The sequence below is a fragment of the Antrostomus carolinensis genome, unplaced genomic scaffold (assembly GCF_000700745.2).
Source record: "Antrostomus carolinensis isolate BGI_N321 unplaced genomic scaffold, ASM70074v2 scaffold19924, whole genome shotgun sequence".
NCBI classification, from domain to species: Eukaryota; Metazoa; Chordata; class Aves; order Caprimulgiformes; family Caprimulgidae; genus Antrostomus; species Antrostomus carolinensis.
The window spans coordinates 1,414-18,710 of record NW_010308901.1 but is presented as its reverse complement, the minus strand read 5'-3'; the positions used below and the strand labels follow the sequence as shown (position 1 = coordinate 18,710).

General features: G+C 40.7%; 1 protein-coding gene across 1 annotated transcript; it reads left to right on the top strand.

Annotated features, from left to right (window-relative positions):
- Nucleotides 1-443: 443 nt before the first annotated feature.
- On the top strand, nt 444-16,680 carry PPM1D (protein phosphatase, Mg2+/Mn2+ dependent 1D). Its single transcript, XM_010165943.1, has 5 exons — nt 444-666; nt 3,113-3,237; nt 12,599-12,789; nt 13,557-13,799; nt 15,233-16,680. Exons 1-5 carry the CDS (start codon nt 455-457, stop codon nt 15,785-15,787), a joined length of 1,326 nt encoding a protein of 441 aa, XP_010164245.1. The 5' UTR covers nt 444-454; the 3' UTR covers nt 15,788-16,680.
- The last annotated feature ends 617 nt before the right edge of the window (nt 16,681-17,297 follow it).

Here is a 17,297-nt window from a genome sequence, read left to right as displayed (position 1 = left end):
GTCTAATGTCCAGACAAAATAACCTAATTTATGACGTTTCTACCTCTTCAGACAGGGAAGTGAACAGAAATGCTTCATCGATCCTGTTCAGCACTCGAGGAACACATCTGCCCCCTGTGTTCTTCTAGGGATGCTTCTAATAGTAAATCAGAGAGGACAGTTTTTTTGATACTGGTTATTAATTATATTAATTAACACATAATTAATATGTATTAATTTGAGCTGTACCTAGGGGAGTGATGTTATGAAAGTGGGGGGACCTGAGGGCACTGGTTTGCCTGGCCACACTGTGGTTAAGCACACACCGTATCGGAATGTTACACAATCCTCTGTGGCACACCCCTCATCTTGGTCTTCAAAACATTATCAGTTCCACAGAATTAAATTCAAAGGTGGTTTTTGTTTTGTTTTGTTTTTTTGCTTTTTTCTCATTGCAGCAGAGTGGCCGAAGACCATGACAGGTCTCCCAAGCACATCAGGAACTACTGCCAGCGTGGTGATTATCCGCGGGTCAAAGATGTACGTTGCTCACGTTGGCGATTCAGGAGTGGTCCTGGGAGTCCAGGATGACCCCAAAGACGACTTTGTGAGAGCTGTGGAGGTGACACAGGACCATAAACCGGAACTTCCTAAAGAAAGGGAGAGAATTGAAGGCCTTGGGGGCAGGTAAGTGTCTCTGATTTCTATTTCAGGTTTGATCTCTGGGTGCTGTTTGTGTCCTTCTGACTGAACTAGGGTTCAGCTCGCTTGTTTTAGTGGGGGGCAAGCAAGCTGGTGAATGTCATAGTCTATTTATATTCCTTCCCTATCTGTGCTCTGTTTTTTTTCCTAGCTTGTTGGGGTATGAGTTATAGTGATCTATCGTTACACCGTTGTGCTTTTTTATTAGTGGTTTATGGTATAAACAAAATTTTAACTTCCTGGTGGATTCCCATGCAGCTGATGTGTGGTTACAATTCTAAATGTTCACTGAAAACTTTGCAAGTAAAGATACTGATATTTGACCTATTTTTCATTAAAATCTGATTAATCTGGAGGGGAAAAAAATTGCCTTTCCATATAGATAAAGATACGAGCTCTGGAGTATCTGTTTTGTCATTTCCCATACATTCTGCATTGTTTCTGAGGTGACAATGGCAGCTTTTGAGTAGGCTCTTCAAGGCTTCCATTTAAGGAACATTGAAAAAAAAAAAAACCCCAAAACTTAGATTTGAAATGAGACACATTTGCTGTGTTTGAATAGACACTTAAATTGTTAGAATACAGCATTTTAACGCGTATCTTGAGACTGGTAACTTCTTCATTGTCAGGACCTGGCAGATGTTAGGAGTTGTGGTTGCTGTGTGTTCCCTGTGACTGAGGAGGAGGCAGGCAGGTTTATCAGTTGGCACTAATGTTTTGAGACAAACCTCAGGGCTTGGGTTTGGCGTAGCTTCACAGGAGCTCTCTGTTCCTTCGTTCTATGGTGCCACACCAGATGGATGGGCACAGTTTCCTTCTCTTAGCAGTTCAGAGACAGATCACTGAAAGTTTCCCTGTTGGTATCGTTCATAGGAGAAGCCTGTCAGCTCATTAACCTTCAGATATTTGTATCTCCAGCAGGTGGAAGTTGAGCAGTTAGCTGTATTAGGGGTGGTAGCTTTTCAGAGAGGGTAACTACCAGTTTCGCTAGGTTAGCACTTGTAAATGTGTGGGTTTGCAAGTTGTGTGTCTTGGAGACTGAAAGTCTCTGAAGCTTCAGAGAAGCATTCCCTGGGACTTTTTATCAGGAGGAAATGTTAAAAAAATCTTAAAAAAAAAAAAAAAAAAAAGAAAAAGTTTTTTTTACTGGTGCTCCTTCAGTTTTTCCCAGGCTGGCTGGTGCAGGCTGTTGTGAGGCAAATGGTAGGAGTGAGGTGGAACCATGCAACTACACTTTTTAATGTCTTTTATTTCATGAGAGTGAATTGGGAAAAGTTAATGGGAGAGCATAATTGAGTCTTTCATTAAAATGGTATTTTCCCAGTAACAGTCTCTGAGTGTGGGATGAGGTCTTCTTTCAGATAATGACTGAAGTTGGCTTTGTGTGGCCATTAGTTGTACAAATGGGTGAGACTGATTTTTAGGATGCGGTGGTTGTGACTTTGCACTGTGCATGCGAAAGGATGGAGCTAAACATGCCCTTGTTGTTAAGGCCTTTGAAGTCTCAGGAAGTGCATCTTGAATAGCTTCAGTATGAGGAATCTTGAGGCTGTTCCAGAGGTTCTCAGTTTCTAATTACCAATGGCTGTTCCTTGGTTAAAAGCTAGCTTTTAAGTATCTAGTTCTTAACTTGGTTGGGACCAAGCTTTGCTATTTCTGTGTTCCATTACCTTTTCCTTCCTGGTGGCCTAATACTCACTCTGTTCTTTGTTCTCTGCCTTCCCTGCCCCATAACAGCTGCCCCACTTACTTGCTCTGTAGCTTCTCCTTTGACCCTTCTAATGCCATCTCTGAGAACTAAACCCAGTGTTCAGTGCCTCAGAGCAGGTGTTACCATTCAAATGAAGACCTGTTTCTCCCTATCTCCTGCTTTCAGCAGAGAGCAGGTATGAAGAGTTCCTCTTTAATTTCTGCCTTGTGTTGCACCATTAAGGAAATCCCTACAGAAGGCTGCTCCTTTCTCTTTTGTTTTTTTTCTGTGGTACTGTGGTGCTCTTTACTGCTGAGCTTTGGCAGATGGAGAAAACTAAAGGAGGAACTACATGGTATTTCCACCCGAGTGAATTGACGTTGATGGTCCTCAGCTGAGGAAAGCAAATTCAGTTTTGCTTTTTCTCCAACAGATTAAAAGACACTCTTACATCTGGTTATTGCAGCCAGCAGAATTTCTTCCAGGTCTTAATTCCCCTGCTTTTTCTTTTCTTCTGCCCTTCATCTCTCACTTTTCCCTTTGGCTTAATATGGAATGAAACTATCTAAGTGATACCATGTGTCTTGAAATACTTAATTGTGCTGTGGACTTCCCTGAGGGTGCTGTCATTCGTTATTGACTCCATATTAGCATATTTAACTTGTTTTGTGTCATTGAAATGAACTTTCATGCTTTCCTTTCCATTCCTTTTTAACCTCTGCCTCTTTCTGATGTTTCTAGTGTGATCAACAAGTCTGGCGTGAATCGTGTCGTTTGGAAGAGGCCTCGTCTGACTCACAATGGCCCCGTGCGCCGCAGCACCGTCATCGACCAGATTCCGTTCCTGGCAGTTGCCAGAGCGCTTGGTAAGTCGTGCCCGTGCTTGGAAAGTGAGACACCACCGCCTGCAGAACACCAGAACTGAGTTACACTCTGTTTTGCCAAAAGAGATGGTTTAGAGGGATTTTCTCACTTGCCTTGATGACAAGGCTTTCTGAAAGTGCCAGCCTTTTCAAAGTGTTTTTAATACAGTATGGATTTCACTTTTCAAATAAAGCTGTAGAAGGTGTCACTGATGAGTGAAGGACTTGCCCTACAACAGGCAGGATTTTAAATGTCAGTCTTACAAGGATGGTACTTCATTTCTGTTGCAAATGAAAACGTACAAAGCAGAATGTGTCTCCAAAATGGAGAGTACATTTGTCTTTTTCTTACTGAAATAATAGAACTGTAATTTTTGACAAGGTGGTGGCAAGACTAAGTTTTGCTGCCTAGCAGATGAATTACTTTGGTCTTCCTTTTGTGGTGAATCTGTTTTCTTTCAAGACTTAGCATAGAATGAGCAAAGGGATGAAAGTCAAGTCTGTGTTTTATCTGTAACTTGCTGTTGCGAGGCTTTTAGTAATGGGAAACTCTCTTTGAGGAACACTTTATTCAGAGGACAAAAGAGGCATATTACAGCACTGAGCAAATGTGCTATGAATGGTTTTTGAGAAATACTTCATAACTTAATCTTTGGATCCCTCTTGCCTATGAGTGTTAGTGTTTTCTGGTCAGGTTTTCTTCCTTAAATTTCATTGCGGAATTCCAATCTTCTGCAATTAATTTTGTTTCCTTCCTTCCTCTCTTTGCCCCTGTGAAGAATCCAGATATACCTGGTGTAGATTTGATTTTATGGAGATACAATATCATATTTTTACCTGTGAAAACTGTCCTGTGACTTAATTTCTTCTTGGCAAGCTTGACAGTTATGTGATAGTGTTGTCAGTGTTCCTAGCTCAGCTGGCAGTGTGTCACGGGGACAGTCTGTTCCTGGGACCCTGGTCATCTTGATAATTGCATAGCATTACTGTGTCTTATTTCAAAGGCAGTGATATCACTTTCACATGGATTTGTCCAGTGTTAAGAATAATTTTGCAGTGGTAACTAACTGTGTATCAAGGAAACAGTCAAAGGTGGCTAGATGGCTGGAGGGTGATCTTTTAATAATAAAATTTTAATTTTATGAATATTTTTCTCTTAAAAGCCTTTATTATGTGACATTTTAGGCAAGGTAGTTGCTTATTTTAGGGTTAGTAAAATTGACCTGAGAGTCTGAGAAATCCTTCAGGGTTAATAGATGACTAGGAAAGAGATCTTCATCCCCTGAGCAACACATTCCTCTCTTCCCCGTTTCTGCAGAGGGGTGTGTGTTCCTCGTAGATAACAAAAAGTGTATACTTAATTTTGATGAATCTTTCATTCTGATGATTGCAAGTTTGTTGTTTGTCTAAATAGCTCAATGATTTTTGATCTGATTCCTCTCAGCAAGTCAGACAAAAGGATTTGGCTGGGTTTTGTGTGCATATGGGAATTCAAGGAATGAGGCATCTGTTAGCTGCCTATCGCGTTCTTTCCCGTTACGTGGATGAAGAGGATTACAGGAGAGCTTCAGGTCCAAGAAATGAGAACACCTATCCTTTCACAATTGGTGTCAAAAGTTAGCAGGTTTGAAAGGTCCAAAGAAGGCTTTTGTTATCTCAAATCATGGAGAAACAGGCTCATGATGTGACAGTGTTTGGTGTTTGCTGCTCAAGGAGCCTCCGTAGCCTTTTCACCTCCCCTTCTGAGGAGGTATGACAAACCTCCTGGAAAAAGGAACGCAGCTGCTTCGCTCTGCAGGACCCAGATGGTGCACAGACGCTCGCAGTTTGGAAACAGGATTTAACTCCTTTCTGAGGCCAGCATGCCCCTTACGCCGCTTACAAAAGACCTACCACGACCGAAGCCATTTGCATTCGTGCTATTGAGCCCTGCTCGACCTCTTGGCTGGCTCCCAGATTGCCCCCCTGGTTGGCACAGCACCGCTGCGTTGGAGCCTCTCTGAGTGGAGTAATAACTGTCAGTGTTGACGTGTACAGGTTCCCCACACTCCAGTCCATCCCACTAAGACCTCACACAATGATTCTTTTTGCTAAATCCAGACTCGGTTGTTATTCATGATGGAAATCCCGTACAGATCCCAGACTGGACAGTAACTGGACAGTAATTTTTAGTAGGAGAGCAAGAGTCTGTCAATACTCTACTCTGCACTGCTGAGAGAAACCTAGAGTTGTGCATTTACTGTCTTTAAAGTGGGCAGATTATCTGATTAAAAACCCTAAACTTTAGACCATAGGTGTTTGGGTTTTTTTCTGAAGTTTTTCTTCCTAAAATTTAGAACACAGGGTTTTGGGTTTTTTTTAAGTTTCTTTTTTTCTTACAACACTTTAAAATATGTTGATGTAGTCTCATCCCTCATCCAGTCCTGGCACTCATTGTAAGGAGGAGAGCAGAAGTGTTGGAAATGGCAGGAATAAAGCACTGGGGAGAAGTGTTGCACTGGTCAGGTGTTTGGACAGCAGAAAGGAGAGTGGTGCAATAGAAGTCCTTCTGGGCAGATTTAGTTCTGTTGACATTCCCTTTACTGTTCTGATTGCCTACAGTGTCTTTCTCCCTTAAAATAAGCATTTGTGGTATGTGCTTTTTATTACCACTGCTTCTCACGACAGTAGAGGCTGCATTTAAGTGATGTTTAATTTATTTATAGCCCCATAACAAGTCAGAAATACTTTGGCTTCATACTGTCTGTAAAGTATCTGAATGCTGCTTTTACTGTGTACGGGATTCAAGTCTTCTAGTGAAATATTTTAAACTGTAGCAGAGTATTCTACATCTTAAGCACAGCTATTTCTGCTAACCTTTTCTGGGCAATGAAAATATCTTTGTATCAATTTCTCGTAATAGATATTTACAAATCCTGTGCAATCCCTGAGTTGTTCACCTCAGGACTTGCTAGCCGTTCTGATCAGAAGAGCATTTTGTTTCCTTAGAGTGTAATCCTTTGAGTGAGTTTCCTGGCACCTGTAGCTTCATGGTAACTGTCCATTTTGTACCCCTGTCCCTAAAGCAGGTATGAGGTAACTCAAATTACTTAAATCCCTTTGTGTAAGGCAAGGCTACGAGTGCAAATTACTGGATATGGTAGAGCAGGTGCTCAGGGGCAACGAGCCATCATGTAACTTGTGTGTTTTGAAGTGTCTGCGTGTGTCATTGCATCATGTATTAGTTATTGTCTCCCTGTGGAGACAGGAACTCTGTGTGGTACTCAGGAAGGCACTGCAGACTCCTCTGAGCACACTTCTGTGTGTGTGTCTCAGGGAAGAAGGCCGAGAGGGGAAATAACCTGCTCAGTGTATAACGTAACCTAACAGCCAGATTCATGCTGGCAGAAGGGCTCCGTTTCAGCTCTGCCAACTCTAAATACATAAACTTAGACCCGTTTGGGGGATGATAAGAACAAGGCTGTAAGTGTGCAGGATGATGTGTGTTTTGTTCCCATGTGTTGAACCCATCGTGGAAAAACGGAACAAAGAGTTTTGATCTTTGGAAACCAATTTGGAAGTAAAATCTGGCAATGTGTGTAACTTTCCAAGGTGGTATACAAAATAAGGGAAGTACAGAAAAGCTGCAGTCTGAGCTCTGAATATCTTATGGTACAGCTTGAAACAAGAACAGAGTGTAGAAACAAGTAGGCAAATGATGTGATTAATCCCTGAGCTTTGTAGGTTGGCTATAAGTGTAACTTAAACTCATTGTAGTTTTCTGAAGCTGCTATTTAAGTTCATATCCCCAGCTGTCCCCCAGCCTGATCAAGTTGACTGGTAATGTCTGGTGTGGTGGCTCAAATGGGTCTCAATTGGTATTTTAAATCGTATGGGATCTCTTTTGTTGGTAAATTAGTTCAGGTCTAAATCTAGTAAATCTTTTGTCGACTTCATTACTTACCCCTTGTCTTCAGCTAAGCAAATGCTGCCAAGATTGTCTTTTGAAGCTTGAAATTCCACCTTAGTGTTCATTTGAAGGATGTTATTCAAGGCCAGAAATTGTCAGTAGCTTTCTGCATGCCATTTTAGCTCTTCACCTCTACTTCTGCACATTAATTCTTGCAGACTTTTCTCATGCAGTGTGCTGTGGTGTAGCCCTAGGCAGACACCTTTTTTCTGTTACCTGTGATTTTGCTAACAGAGAAGCAGAGATGAGCAGTCATGGTGGAGACTGACTTATGAGCAGCTTTTATTTAATCATTCATTTAAAATGTCATTATTTGTTTAATTTGCTGTTGAAATAACCATTCTCTTGTCCATGTTTTCATTTTCTGCATAGTACTGAGGGGGACATTCTTTCAACAGGTTTGACTAAAATAGGATGTAAAAGAAACTTCTAAAAAGTACTTTTACAGGAGCAGTGACAGTTTGAAAGGCTCAAGTGCTTCAGTGTAATTTTTCTTCTTACTTCTACCTTCAGTTTTGTCCCCACCCCTCAGGCTGAACTGTCTGATGGTTCCTGGGTTGTCTGAACTGGATTCTGCGTTGCGTTCATCTCTAGGCTGCTGTGAAGATGCCCTCTCGTGGCTGTAGGACTCGGTTACCATCAGTTTTGGTGGAAACGTTTTTCACCCCAGCTCAGCCTGAATGGTTTTAAGTGGTTCCTGTCTGTATCCTCGCTGAGATTTGTCTCACTTCCTAGCAGTGCTGCCTCACTGGCAGTGAAAAAAGGAAGTTCTGCAAGTCTTCTCTTTGTACTAGCAGACCTCTTAGATAAAACTTTGCTTTTAAAAGATCTGGGATTAATCAAACTGGGTGTTCGTGTTGGACTGAATAACAAAAGTAAACTTCTCTTTCCTCTATTAAAACCAAAAGATATTTTTGTATTCAAACCAGCATGCTCCAGAAACATAAATGAAAGACTTGATTTATGAGACTTTTGGACATACTTTTGCTGTAAGAAGGTTTTGGGCTTAATCCAGTTCAGTCTACTTATATGATGGGTGTTTTTTGTTTGTAATTTCAATTACTTTCCTGGCAGCAGCAGATTTACAAGTAGGTTTTTTTCCATTGTGTTTTAAAAAGTTATAGTAAGCAGATGAGATAGACTGCATGTTTTGATATATTCTTACAGGTAGCTGAATTGGTTTCCTGCTCCTTTAGTATCTGATTTCAAACATCTATTTTTCATTTCATAAGATGCAATGTAATTTTTCTGTAGATCTCTATATATTATTCCAGTTCTAGTTGTGACTAAAAAACAGGTATGATTTTTTTTTCTGGAAAATACAGAAGGAGCTCCATGAATGCCACTTTTTTTTTTGTTTTGAAAAAGAAGTATGCAAGCTTCACACCAAAAGAAGTATTCCTGCTCTGTAAGATTTTAGAGAACAAGATTGTTGAGTTTTGTAAATGTTTGTGTTTTAATTTGGAACAAAAATAGTGTGGCTCACAAAGTGAAGTCTGAGAACCTGGCATTCCAGTTCTGCAATGTGAGCCTTTGGTGTATCACACCATCTTGCTTTCTTGGCTTCCCCGTCTGCTGAATGGTCACTTGTCCAACTCCTTGTTTTGGGATGGAATTAAAGATTTCAGAGCACTTTGAAATGCACAAGGAAAAGTGTGCTCTGCTTTCTGTCTTATTTCCTCTCCCTTTTTCCTTCTCAGAACTGTAACAGAGGTACCATGTAAAGTGACTCTTCCTAAGTTTGTCATGTATTCCTCAGCTGCTGTGCTCTCCAGCTGGCCAGAGAAAGACACACAGCTGACATTTGTATTCTATCTATGCAGCAGCTTGAAAAAGCATCAACTCAGTCTGTGGTGCTCTGCCCTTTAGGGAGAAGAACAAAAAGTCCCTCACCCTAGTGCCATGGGTTGGCTTTTGCTGGCTTGGAGTTGAAGGATCTATGAGAATTGCTCTTTAAGTGAAGTACTGTTCCAGCAAGGATCACTCCTCTGCTTGATTAGTCTGGGTTTGTGGGTTTATGGGAGTAGGCTGACAGTAGATTAATGCTGAAGATAATTTCTTTAGGGCACTTGCAAGTGCTGGTTGTTTCCTTCTAGGCTGAGGAAGGAAGAATCTGGATTTTTCTATATGCCTCAGGCTTCAAATACATTTTGTGGAATTTTTCCTGGGTCACAGAAGAAAAGCTGGATTATTATTTTTTTTTTCCTCAGTTTCTGACATCCAGAGCTCCCTGTAGCTCCAGACTTGTCTGGAGTTGGTCAGTTAATACCCCATTGTGCTTTAACACTGGTCCATCGTACAACTTTGTAAATCAGTTGTTGTGTATTTCCGAGAGATTTTTGAGCTTGAAGAGATGAGTACAGTTGAATTTAAAACTCATGGAGATTCAGTTCTCACTGTACATTCCCAGCAAACTCGCAATGCTGTTTGACAGAGGCGATGCTCCAGGAGGTTATTGAAAGAATGCATTTTACCAAAAAATGGGTGTTTAATAAACTTAGTCTTTGAAGCTCTGAGACCTTGAACTAGTCCAGCTACTCCTCAGCCGTTGCTTTCACGAAAAAATACTTTATTCTTGTGGTATCTCATTTTTTCTCTTTCTGAGCCCTCTCCCCAGTTAAGAATGATGATAACAATGTAGAGCTGTGGCTTAGTTGGAGATCTGCAGCTGGATTTGGCCTGAGATGTGGACTGCTGCTACCAGGAAGTCTGGCAGCTGTTCTAATGCAGATGGTGGTGTGCCAGCTGTCAGTTCCTGTGTCAAGCCCACACCTCAGTCTGTAGTTTGGCCATGGTGTTGAGAAGGGCAACTCATTGTGGAGGGGAGACACTGAGGCTGGAAGGCTTTCAAGGGCAACTGGGAAGGTTGGGCTCCTGCTCAGGGGTTTGGCCTGTGATTTGTGAGGTGTGGATTGGTGTGTTCCCAGAATCTCTATGTGCCCTTCAGCAAGTTTCTAATCCTTGGAGTCTGTCCCTTTGATGACCAGTGTGATATTCCCAGTTATCCCCATGAGGAGCCCTCTTCCTTTTGGAGGAAGATTCTCTGAAGTGGGTATGATTATTACTCAGCTGTTTTCTCAGGAAGAGCTGCAGATGGGCATGATGACATGGATGTAGATGAACCAACATTAAATAGCAGCAGGTTATTTTTATCACAGAGCATGGTATTTTTAATAAAAAAATGATTCAGCTAATAAGATTTGTCATTTCTCCTAAATGAGTATGAACAAACTATCACATAAATGCATAAAAATATTATGCACATTGGAAATTGCTGCCACTGATTCCAGGATTTGGTGGTTGTAAGATCCCAAACTCTTGTTTATTTTACCTGCTGTGTCCATGACAGACATGATGTGAAAAAAAAAAAAATTGCATGAAGACTTTTCATGGCAATTCATAGACAATAATTGCTGTGCTGGAGCTCAGCTCTTCTGTTACAGTATTTATTTTGATCTTGTTGCCAGCTGGCTTGCTTTGTTGTGAGTCTGTGGAGGGAGAGTGCACCTTTGTAGGAGCAGGCTTGGCTTTTAATTAGCACTTATTAGAAGCATGTGTTTCTGTCTGCTGCTGCTCTGCAATGAAGGTGAATTGGTGCTTTAATGAGGATGGACCATCCATGCTTGCTGTGGTGAAGTGGAGTAATTGAGTTGAAGTATTCCCTTTCCTGATTCTGGAAAAGTCTTTTCAACTGGTTGATAGCTTAAGGCAAAGCTAATGGAAGGAAGTAAGAAGACAAAAAGCTTATTTATTATCTTTAAAAGGGTGGTGATGGATGTGGAAGAAGGCTACAGGCATGCTTTCTGAAGCCAGCAAAAAGCAAAGAAAAAAACCAACCTGACAAAACCTTACTCTTACACTGGAGTTCTTAAGCTCCTATAAGCTTCTCAACTTTGACATTTTAATTAATTTCTACTTTTAAAGCCATGTGTTCTGCACAGAAAAATTTAGCCAGTGCTTGCAAAGAATAATGTTACTTCTTGTTGCTCATCATTATAGGAAGCCGTGTATGAACATAAACAAAAAGGGAGAGAATGTGACACTGTTCTTGATTTACAGGCCCAACCTTAGGAAAAGCTTTTTATTTTTTTCAAGTATACCTGATAAATGAAATAAATTTATATAGAAATGGATTTTGTTGTTGGAGTGGTTTTCACTTGAGGATGATTTGGAGGAAGGACTTGAGCCAAGAGATGTTTTGATTCCAGCGAGTTACTCGGATTCAGTTCAGGCCATCGTTACTGGTGAGGTGACCCCGAACTCATTCACATAGCAAGAAAGATGTGAAAATAAAGGTCCACTGCACGCAGCCTTCCCAGGGAGAGGCTTCAGCTCTCATTTTCTGCTTTCCTGCTGGAACCCAGGCACTACTTGTGTTCCTGTGGCTTCTTTCCAACTCCAATATTTGGCACATGGTGTTCAGCTGGAATGATGCTCTAGCACAGCACTGTGTGGCTTTGAAAGTGATGCTGATGCTGTGTAAGGAGCAGGAATTAGAAAGAGAAATGAAGAGGGGAAAGGCTTCAGTCTCTCCTCCTTTGCCCTCTTCCTTTTTTCCTTCCCCATGGCATCTGTGTGCACAAATACACACACCCCAAGACATAACCATGTGTTTCTGTATTGCTCAGGTGGCTGTGGAGGATCTCAAGTTGGTTTTGGGTTGGGGTTTTTTGGTTGGTTGTTTGGTTTTTTTTTGTTGTTGTTGTTGTTTTGGGTTTTGGTTTTTATTTTAGCAAAAGCAGCTTAGCACCTTGCCTGTGAAAAGGTGGGGTTTCTTAGGTTGGTGTGTTTTCACGTTGTGGTTTGGTTTTTTGTTTTTTCTATGAGCAGGACTTGTTAGGGTGTGCACACCATTGTGATGCAGACTGCAGTCTAATGCTCTAAGTGATGTTAGGGAAACAAAGGGTTTTATATGATCCTCCCTCCCAAACTCCAACCTAGTTCTGTAAACTTGTACCCTGTACAAGGGTAAGGATTTTGTCTCCAGTATATAAACTGTTCCAAGAACTGGAAAGGCAGATTTTTGCAAGTTTGGTGTGGGTTCAACAAAGTAAGGCTTTACTTCTGTTTAAGGAGAATTGTATTCAGATAGGTTTTAGTTTGGATATTGAGGTTTCACTGTTTTCTAGGTATTAATCTGTTACATTTTCTGAAAAATGTTAGTTTTAAGAGAGTAGGCAACCTCCTATAAACATAGGTTGGTTTGAAGATGTTTTTATTTCAATTGCTACATGTTAATAATTATGATGGGAAGGTGACAGCAGCAGAACAGTAATTGCACTGAAATCACTTCGTGTTACTGTTGCTGACCTGAGACTGGTGGCAATTGTTTTCATGGGAATATTTTTCTGTAGTTTCCAAGATTCAGATTTTCGTGTGTAATTAACAATTCAAAAACTTGTTCTTCTTTGCTAGGTGATCTTTGGAGCTACGACTTCTACAGTGGTGAATTTGTTGTGTCTCCTGAACCTGACACTAGTGTGCACACAATTGATCCCCAGAAGCACAAATATATTATCCTTGGCAGTGATGGACTGTGGAACATGATCCCACCTCAAGATGCTATCTCCATGTGCCAGGATCACGAGGAGAAAAAGTGCTTCATGGTGAGAGCAGTGGCTAGAAGTCATTGTGGAAATTTAATACTTTTTTCCCCTCCAAAAATTGCTTGGTCTGACATGTATGAAAAGTACCCAACAGTGGCGTTGTTGTTTGAGCACGTTCATAGTTTTGCACAGAAGTTATTACAGTGTGGCTGATGTCAAATACCACACATGTTAACACTGTTTGATTTATTTGGTTGTTATTTTGGGGAAATTTTACTACCAGGATGGTATCTGGAATAAAGAAGATAACATGTTCCTTCTCTACGGAAGTTACACAAAATATTGTCTGAAAACGAAATTTATTTCACATTAAAGATGCGTGTTACAATGCAGACAGTTATTTCTTTTTACATGATTTTTACAGAGTCTGAATTAAATTATTCTCTAGTTTATTTTACAAAACATCTGAGAATTATATAGTGGAGCATCTGAGCATCAGATAGTAAATAGTCAGTAAACCCCTTGAGAGACTTTTAGACTATAGGATGTGTTACAACCAGGCTATTTATGTAAGACATTGCATCAGTTTTATGGCTTAAAGAACTCCTATATATGTGGATTCTGCCATAAACTGATTTTAAAGTTATATTTCACTAAGAAGAAAGATCGTTTCAATTAATATTTCCTCTTGTGTTTCTGAATCAAGCTCCTTTAGCACAATATATAGGAATATATATCTCAGGCTGTGCCACATAAACTGTCTGTCTTCTGTTTATGAAGTAAATTGGACCTGATTGCTTTCTCTGTCCCTTTCTTCTGCCGTAAAGGGAGAGCACCGCCAGTCTTGTGCCAAGATGCTGGTGAACAGAGCACTGGGCCGGTGGCGGCAGCGCATGCTTCGTGCAGATAACACTAGTGCCATCGTCATCTGCATCTCGCCGTTGCAGGACAGCAAAAGCAACTTGGAAAATGAAGAAGAATTGTATCTCAACTTGGCTGAGAGTCCCTCCTATAGCAGCCCTGATACGAATGTCATGACACCCTCTCGCTGCTGTACCCCCCCTGTCAAGGTAACGTTTGGTTTGAGTTTTCAGTGTTTTCCGTGTTCCGCTTTTCGGGAGTAGAGGGGAGTGGAAAACCAAGAAACTGCTAGAAACCATTCTGGTTATTTTCTCTTCACAGTGCATTTTATTAAACCCTAGTAGTAGGTTTTTCAGAAGTGCTGAGCAGTCCTGGATCTGTTCTTGAAGGTGAATTGAAGTTGTTCTGGTTTGTGAATTCCAAAGCATCTGTTTATTCATGTTACACTGACTTACTCTGAGTTTTCAGCATGTTATTGTCTTTAAAGTAATTGTCATTTGCCTTACACTGGTGGTATGTAGAATAACGTGGCCTTGAAATTTACTTTTGAAGGACTCACTGAGTAGCTAGGGATTTCTTCACAATTAAATCTTTAATAAGGTCATAATTCATATCTTCAGGGCACTGCATAAATACTCATTTTCATAATCCCCCTGTGGATAGTGAAAGCAAGTATTGTCCCCATTTTCCTGTTGGAAAAACTGAGAATAAGGCAAAAACACTTATCAAAGGCTGCAGAAGGGATGAGTAGCTGAAGGAAGGGGTAGAGTTTAGAAGGTCCCTGGCTCTCAGGATGTCATATTAAGCAGCTTCTCTTCAAAGCACAGAATGACTGTGCTTCATAGAGTGGGCAGATGTGCTGTGAGGAATGGAGTTGCTTTCTTTACAAGTTGTAGAGCATAAAACTAGGCAATGAAATGTGTTACTTTGCATAGCAAACAGTAACTATTTTTAGAATAGCTTTGTCCAGTGCTCCAGCTTCGTGTGCAGTCAGGACACCTATGATGAAAGGGATGACAGATCTTCCTGATCATCTGGTCATGCAGTAACTAACAATTCTGAATGTAACAAAGGTCGGAAGACTTCTGCTGTTTGCTGCCATAGTGCTTGGCCATCTGATGTATAAAATCTTCAGAAGGCGGTATAGGTGCATATATCACAGTGTCTGAAGGAGGGAAGTCCTGTCTGCATGTTGGAAAATGCTACTGATGAAAATCATAGGACAGGGATTGCAGGCACTGCTTTCTACACGGCTGCCTAAACCAACAGCAGCTGCACGCAGATTCCTCGGCGTTTTCCAGCAGCAAAAAGGAAGGTACAGAGGCTGAGGAGGTGTGAGCAGCCCTCTGAACGGGACGGTTACACATCTGCCCTTATGAGACACGTGCAGACTGGGTGACTGAAATAAATGCTTTTATGGAGCTGGTATGAACAAAGTACCGAGTTCAGATCCACAGTTTGAATCTGTTTCCAGCTCTCAGCGTGGAGAAGAGATAACTCTGTTTTGGAGTAGGACTTTTCTGTCCTTGATGAGGTTTAGAGAAGTTCTGTCACATGCAGCCTCCACCCTCAAAGGATAACGTGGGTGAAATAATTATATTTATGCATAAATTATTATTTTTTTTTTTTTTCCCCCCCTCAGCTTTTAGAAGATGATCCATGGCCACGGCTGAATGCTTCTGAGCCTATTCCTCCCCTCATGCATAGCAACATGATCTCGGAAAAATATTTAGAGCTGCCAAACGAGCTTGCCAAAAGCAGTTTACCTTCATCAGGAGCGACCCTGAAGGATTCAGGCCCACAGGAGGAGAAGTGCACCAAAGCGTTGGCTTTGAGGATACAGGAATCCTACAGTAACGGTTTGTCAGTCAGCCTCTCCCCTTCCAACTCCGCAAATTCAGGCACGGACCAAAAAGGCTTCAAGGTCTCCCCTAATGGCCAAACAAAAGCCCCAGATGCAGAGAGGACACCCACAGCAAACTTTAAAAGGACATTAGAAGAATCCAACTCTGGCCCAGCTGTGAAGAAGCCAAGACGCAGCCTGAGTCGAAACATCGGTGTCCAGCCAGAAGGCGTGTCCGCCACGCCACAGCGCAAGAACTCCAACAAGCTGACCATGCGGCGCAGCCTGCGGGGCCAGAAGAAGCTCAGCAACTCCCTCTTCCACCCGCCCAGGAAAGCAGTCTGCGTTTGCTGAAGGGCATTTTTTGTGTAAGGAAGTGTATTTTGATCTGATTAGAATTTTAAAGTTGGTGCAGAAGTTTGAAACTCTTCCCGTTTATCTTTTTTTAAAGTAGAAACTTTTTTTGGTATCAAACAGCTTTATCCCAGCGTTGTACTTGCTTGTATTATAACTGTGAATTTTGTAGATGTGTAGGGTATAAGTCACTGTAAAATGTGTGTAAATTTGTATTCCTTCATATAAATGTAGTCTCTTTTCTTCCTTGTATAATTGTTACAGCGGGGCTAAACCTTGTTTTAAAAAAAAAATAATAATCCTTTTTGTTAATTTACTAAAGTCATGAATTTGTATACGCTTCTTGTGATGAGAATTTCACAACTTTTTAACTAAAGTAAATTATTAAACAGAATGGAAGATATGTATTTTCGTAGTACTATACGTTCCACCTAAAGTGTGTCTTTTAGAGAATACACTAGGTCTATATTTTGGTTTTAAATTTTAGATTTCTCTACTCAGAAATGAAATGTACGTGGAAGCGGAGATGTTGAGTCTTGCTTTACACAGCTCAATGTCGATCTCTTTATGTTAATTAAAATACTATGCAGTATCTTATTTAGTTGTATTTTTTGTAACATTAATCGTCAAAGTATTTAGCAAAAAAAAGTGTGTGTTTTAAAACTCTGACTCCCAAAAGCATCGTACAAAGCCATTCCCATCCCCTGTTACAAATGATGGCATTTTTATCCAGGCATAAATGTCTGCCTTAGAGGCATGAATTTTCTGCTATTCCAATACTGATGGTGCTGCTAATACCTTTCAACATAAGTTCTTAAATTATTTTATGACTATTTTCATTGAGTATGTGGACCATGTGTATGTTCACCTAAATAAAACACATGAAAATTTGATGGGGGTGCTTTTTTTTTTTTTTGGTTGACCACATTCATATTTATTTTGTATTTATTAAAAATCTCATCCTGTCCCCTTCACCGTGGCTACGTGACTTATGAGCCGAGACATCCCACATAGTTTAATTATGGAACTGATCGTGGCACTTCATACTGAATGTTTTAACTGTAGCAGGATAGAACCTGCATTATTTTTGGTTTTTAATGGAGAAGTAAAAGGGCAGTATTTTATTCCAAGGGCTAGGGTGGTTATTTATAGAATTTAATTCTTTACTGCTGGAACAATAAAACATGAAATCAGGCCTGCTAGCCCTATATGTTTCCATGGTTACAGAAATCCTAGGGGGAATCGTATGCTTTCTGAACATGTATAATTCTCTTTCATCCATCCTGTGAATGCAGCACTATCTTACAAGATGAAAGTAATGGTCTGTCCAATTTGGATCCTTCAAGAATTTATTTCTGTGTATGTGAGATGTAACCTACAGTTTAATAAAGTTTTCCTGTAGCTGATGCTGAAATTACACAGCACACACGTGGAGGGGAGGTACAGAGAGGCTAACAGCAGCTATAGACTGACTTAGCAACAGTCTTTGCAAAAAAGTAAGATAGAGTAT

Coding starts and splice junctions, on each gene's coding strand:
- PPM1D (XM_010165943.1), top strand. CDS start 455: ATGACAGGTCTCCCAAGCACATCAGGAACTACTGCCAGCGTGGTGATT. Junction 3,238..12,598: donor GGCAGTTGCCAGAGCGCTTG/GTAAGTCGTGCC, acceptor CTTCTTTGCTAG/GTGATCTTTGGAGCTACGAC. Junction 12,790..13,556: donor AGGAGAAAAAGTGCTTCATG/GTGAGAGCAGTG, acceptor TCTGCCGTAAAG/GGAGAGCACCGCCAGTCTTG.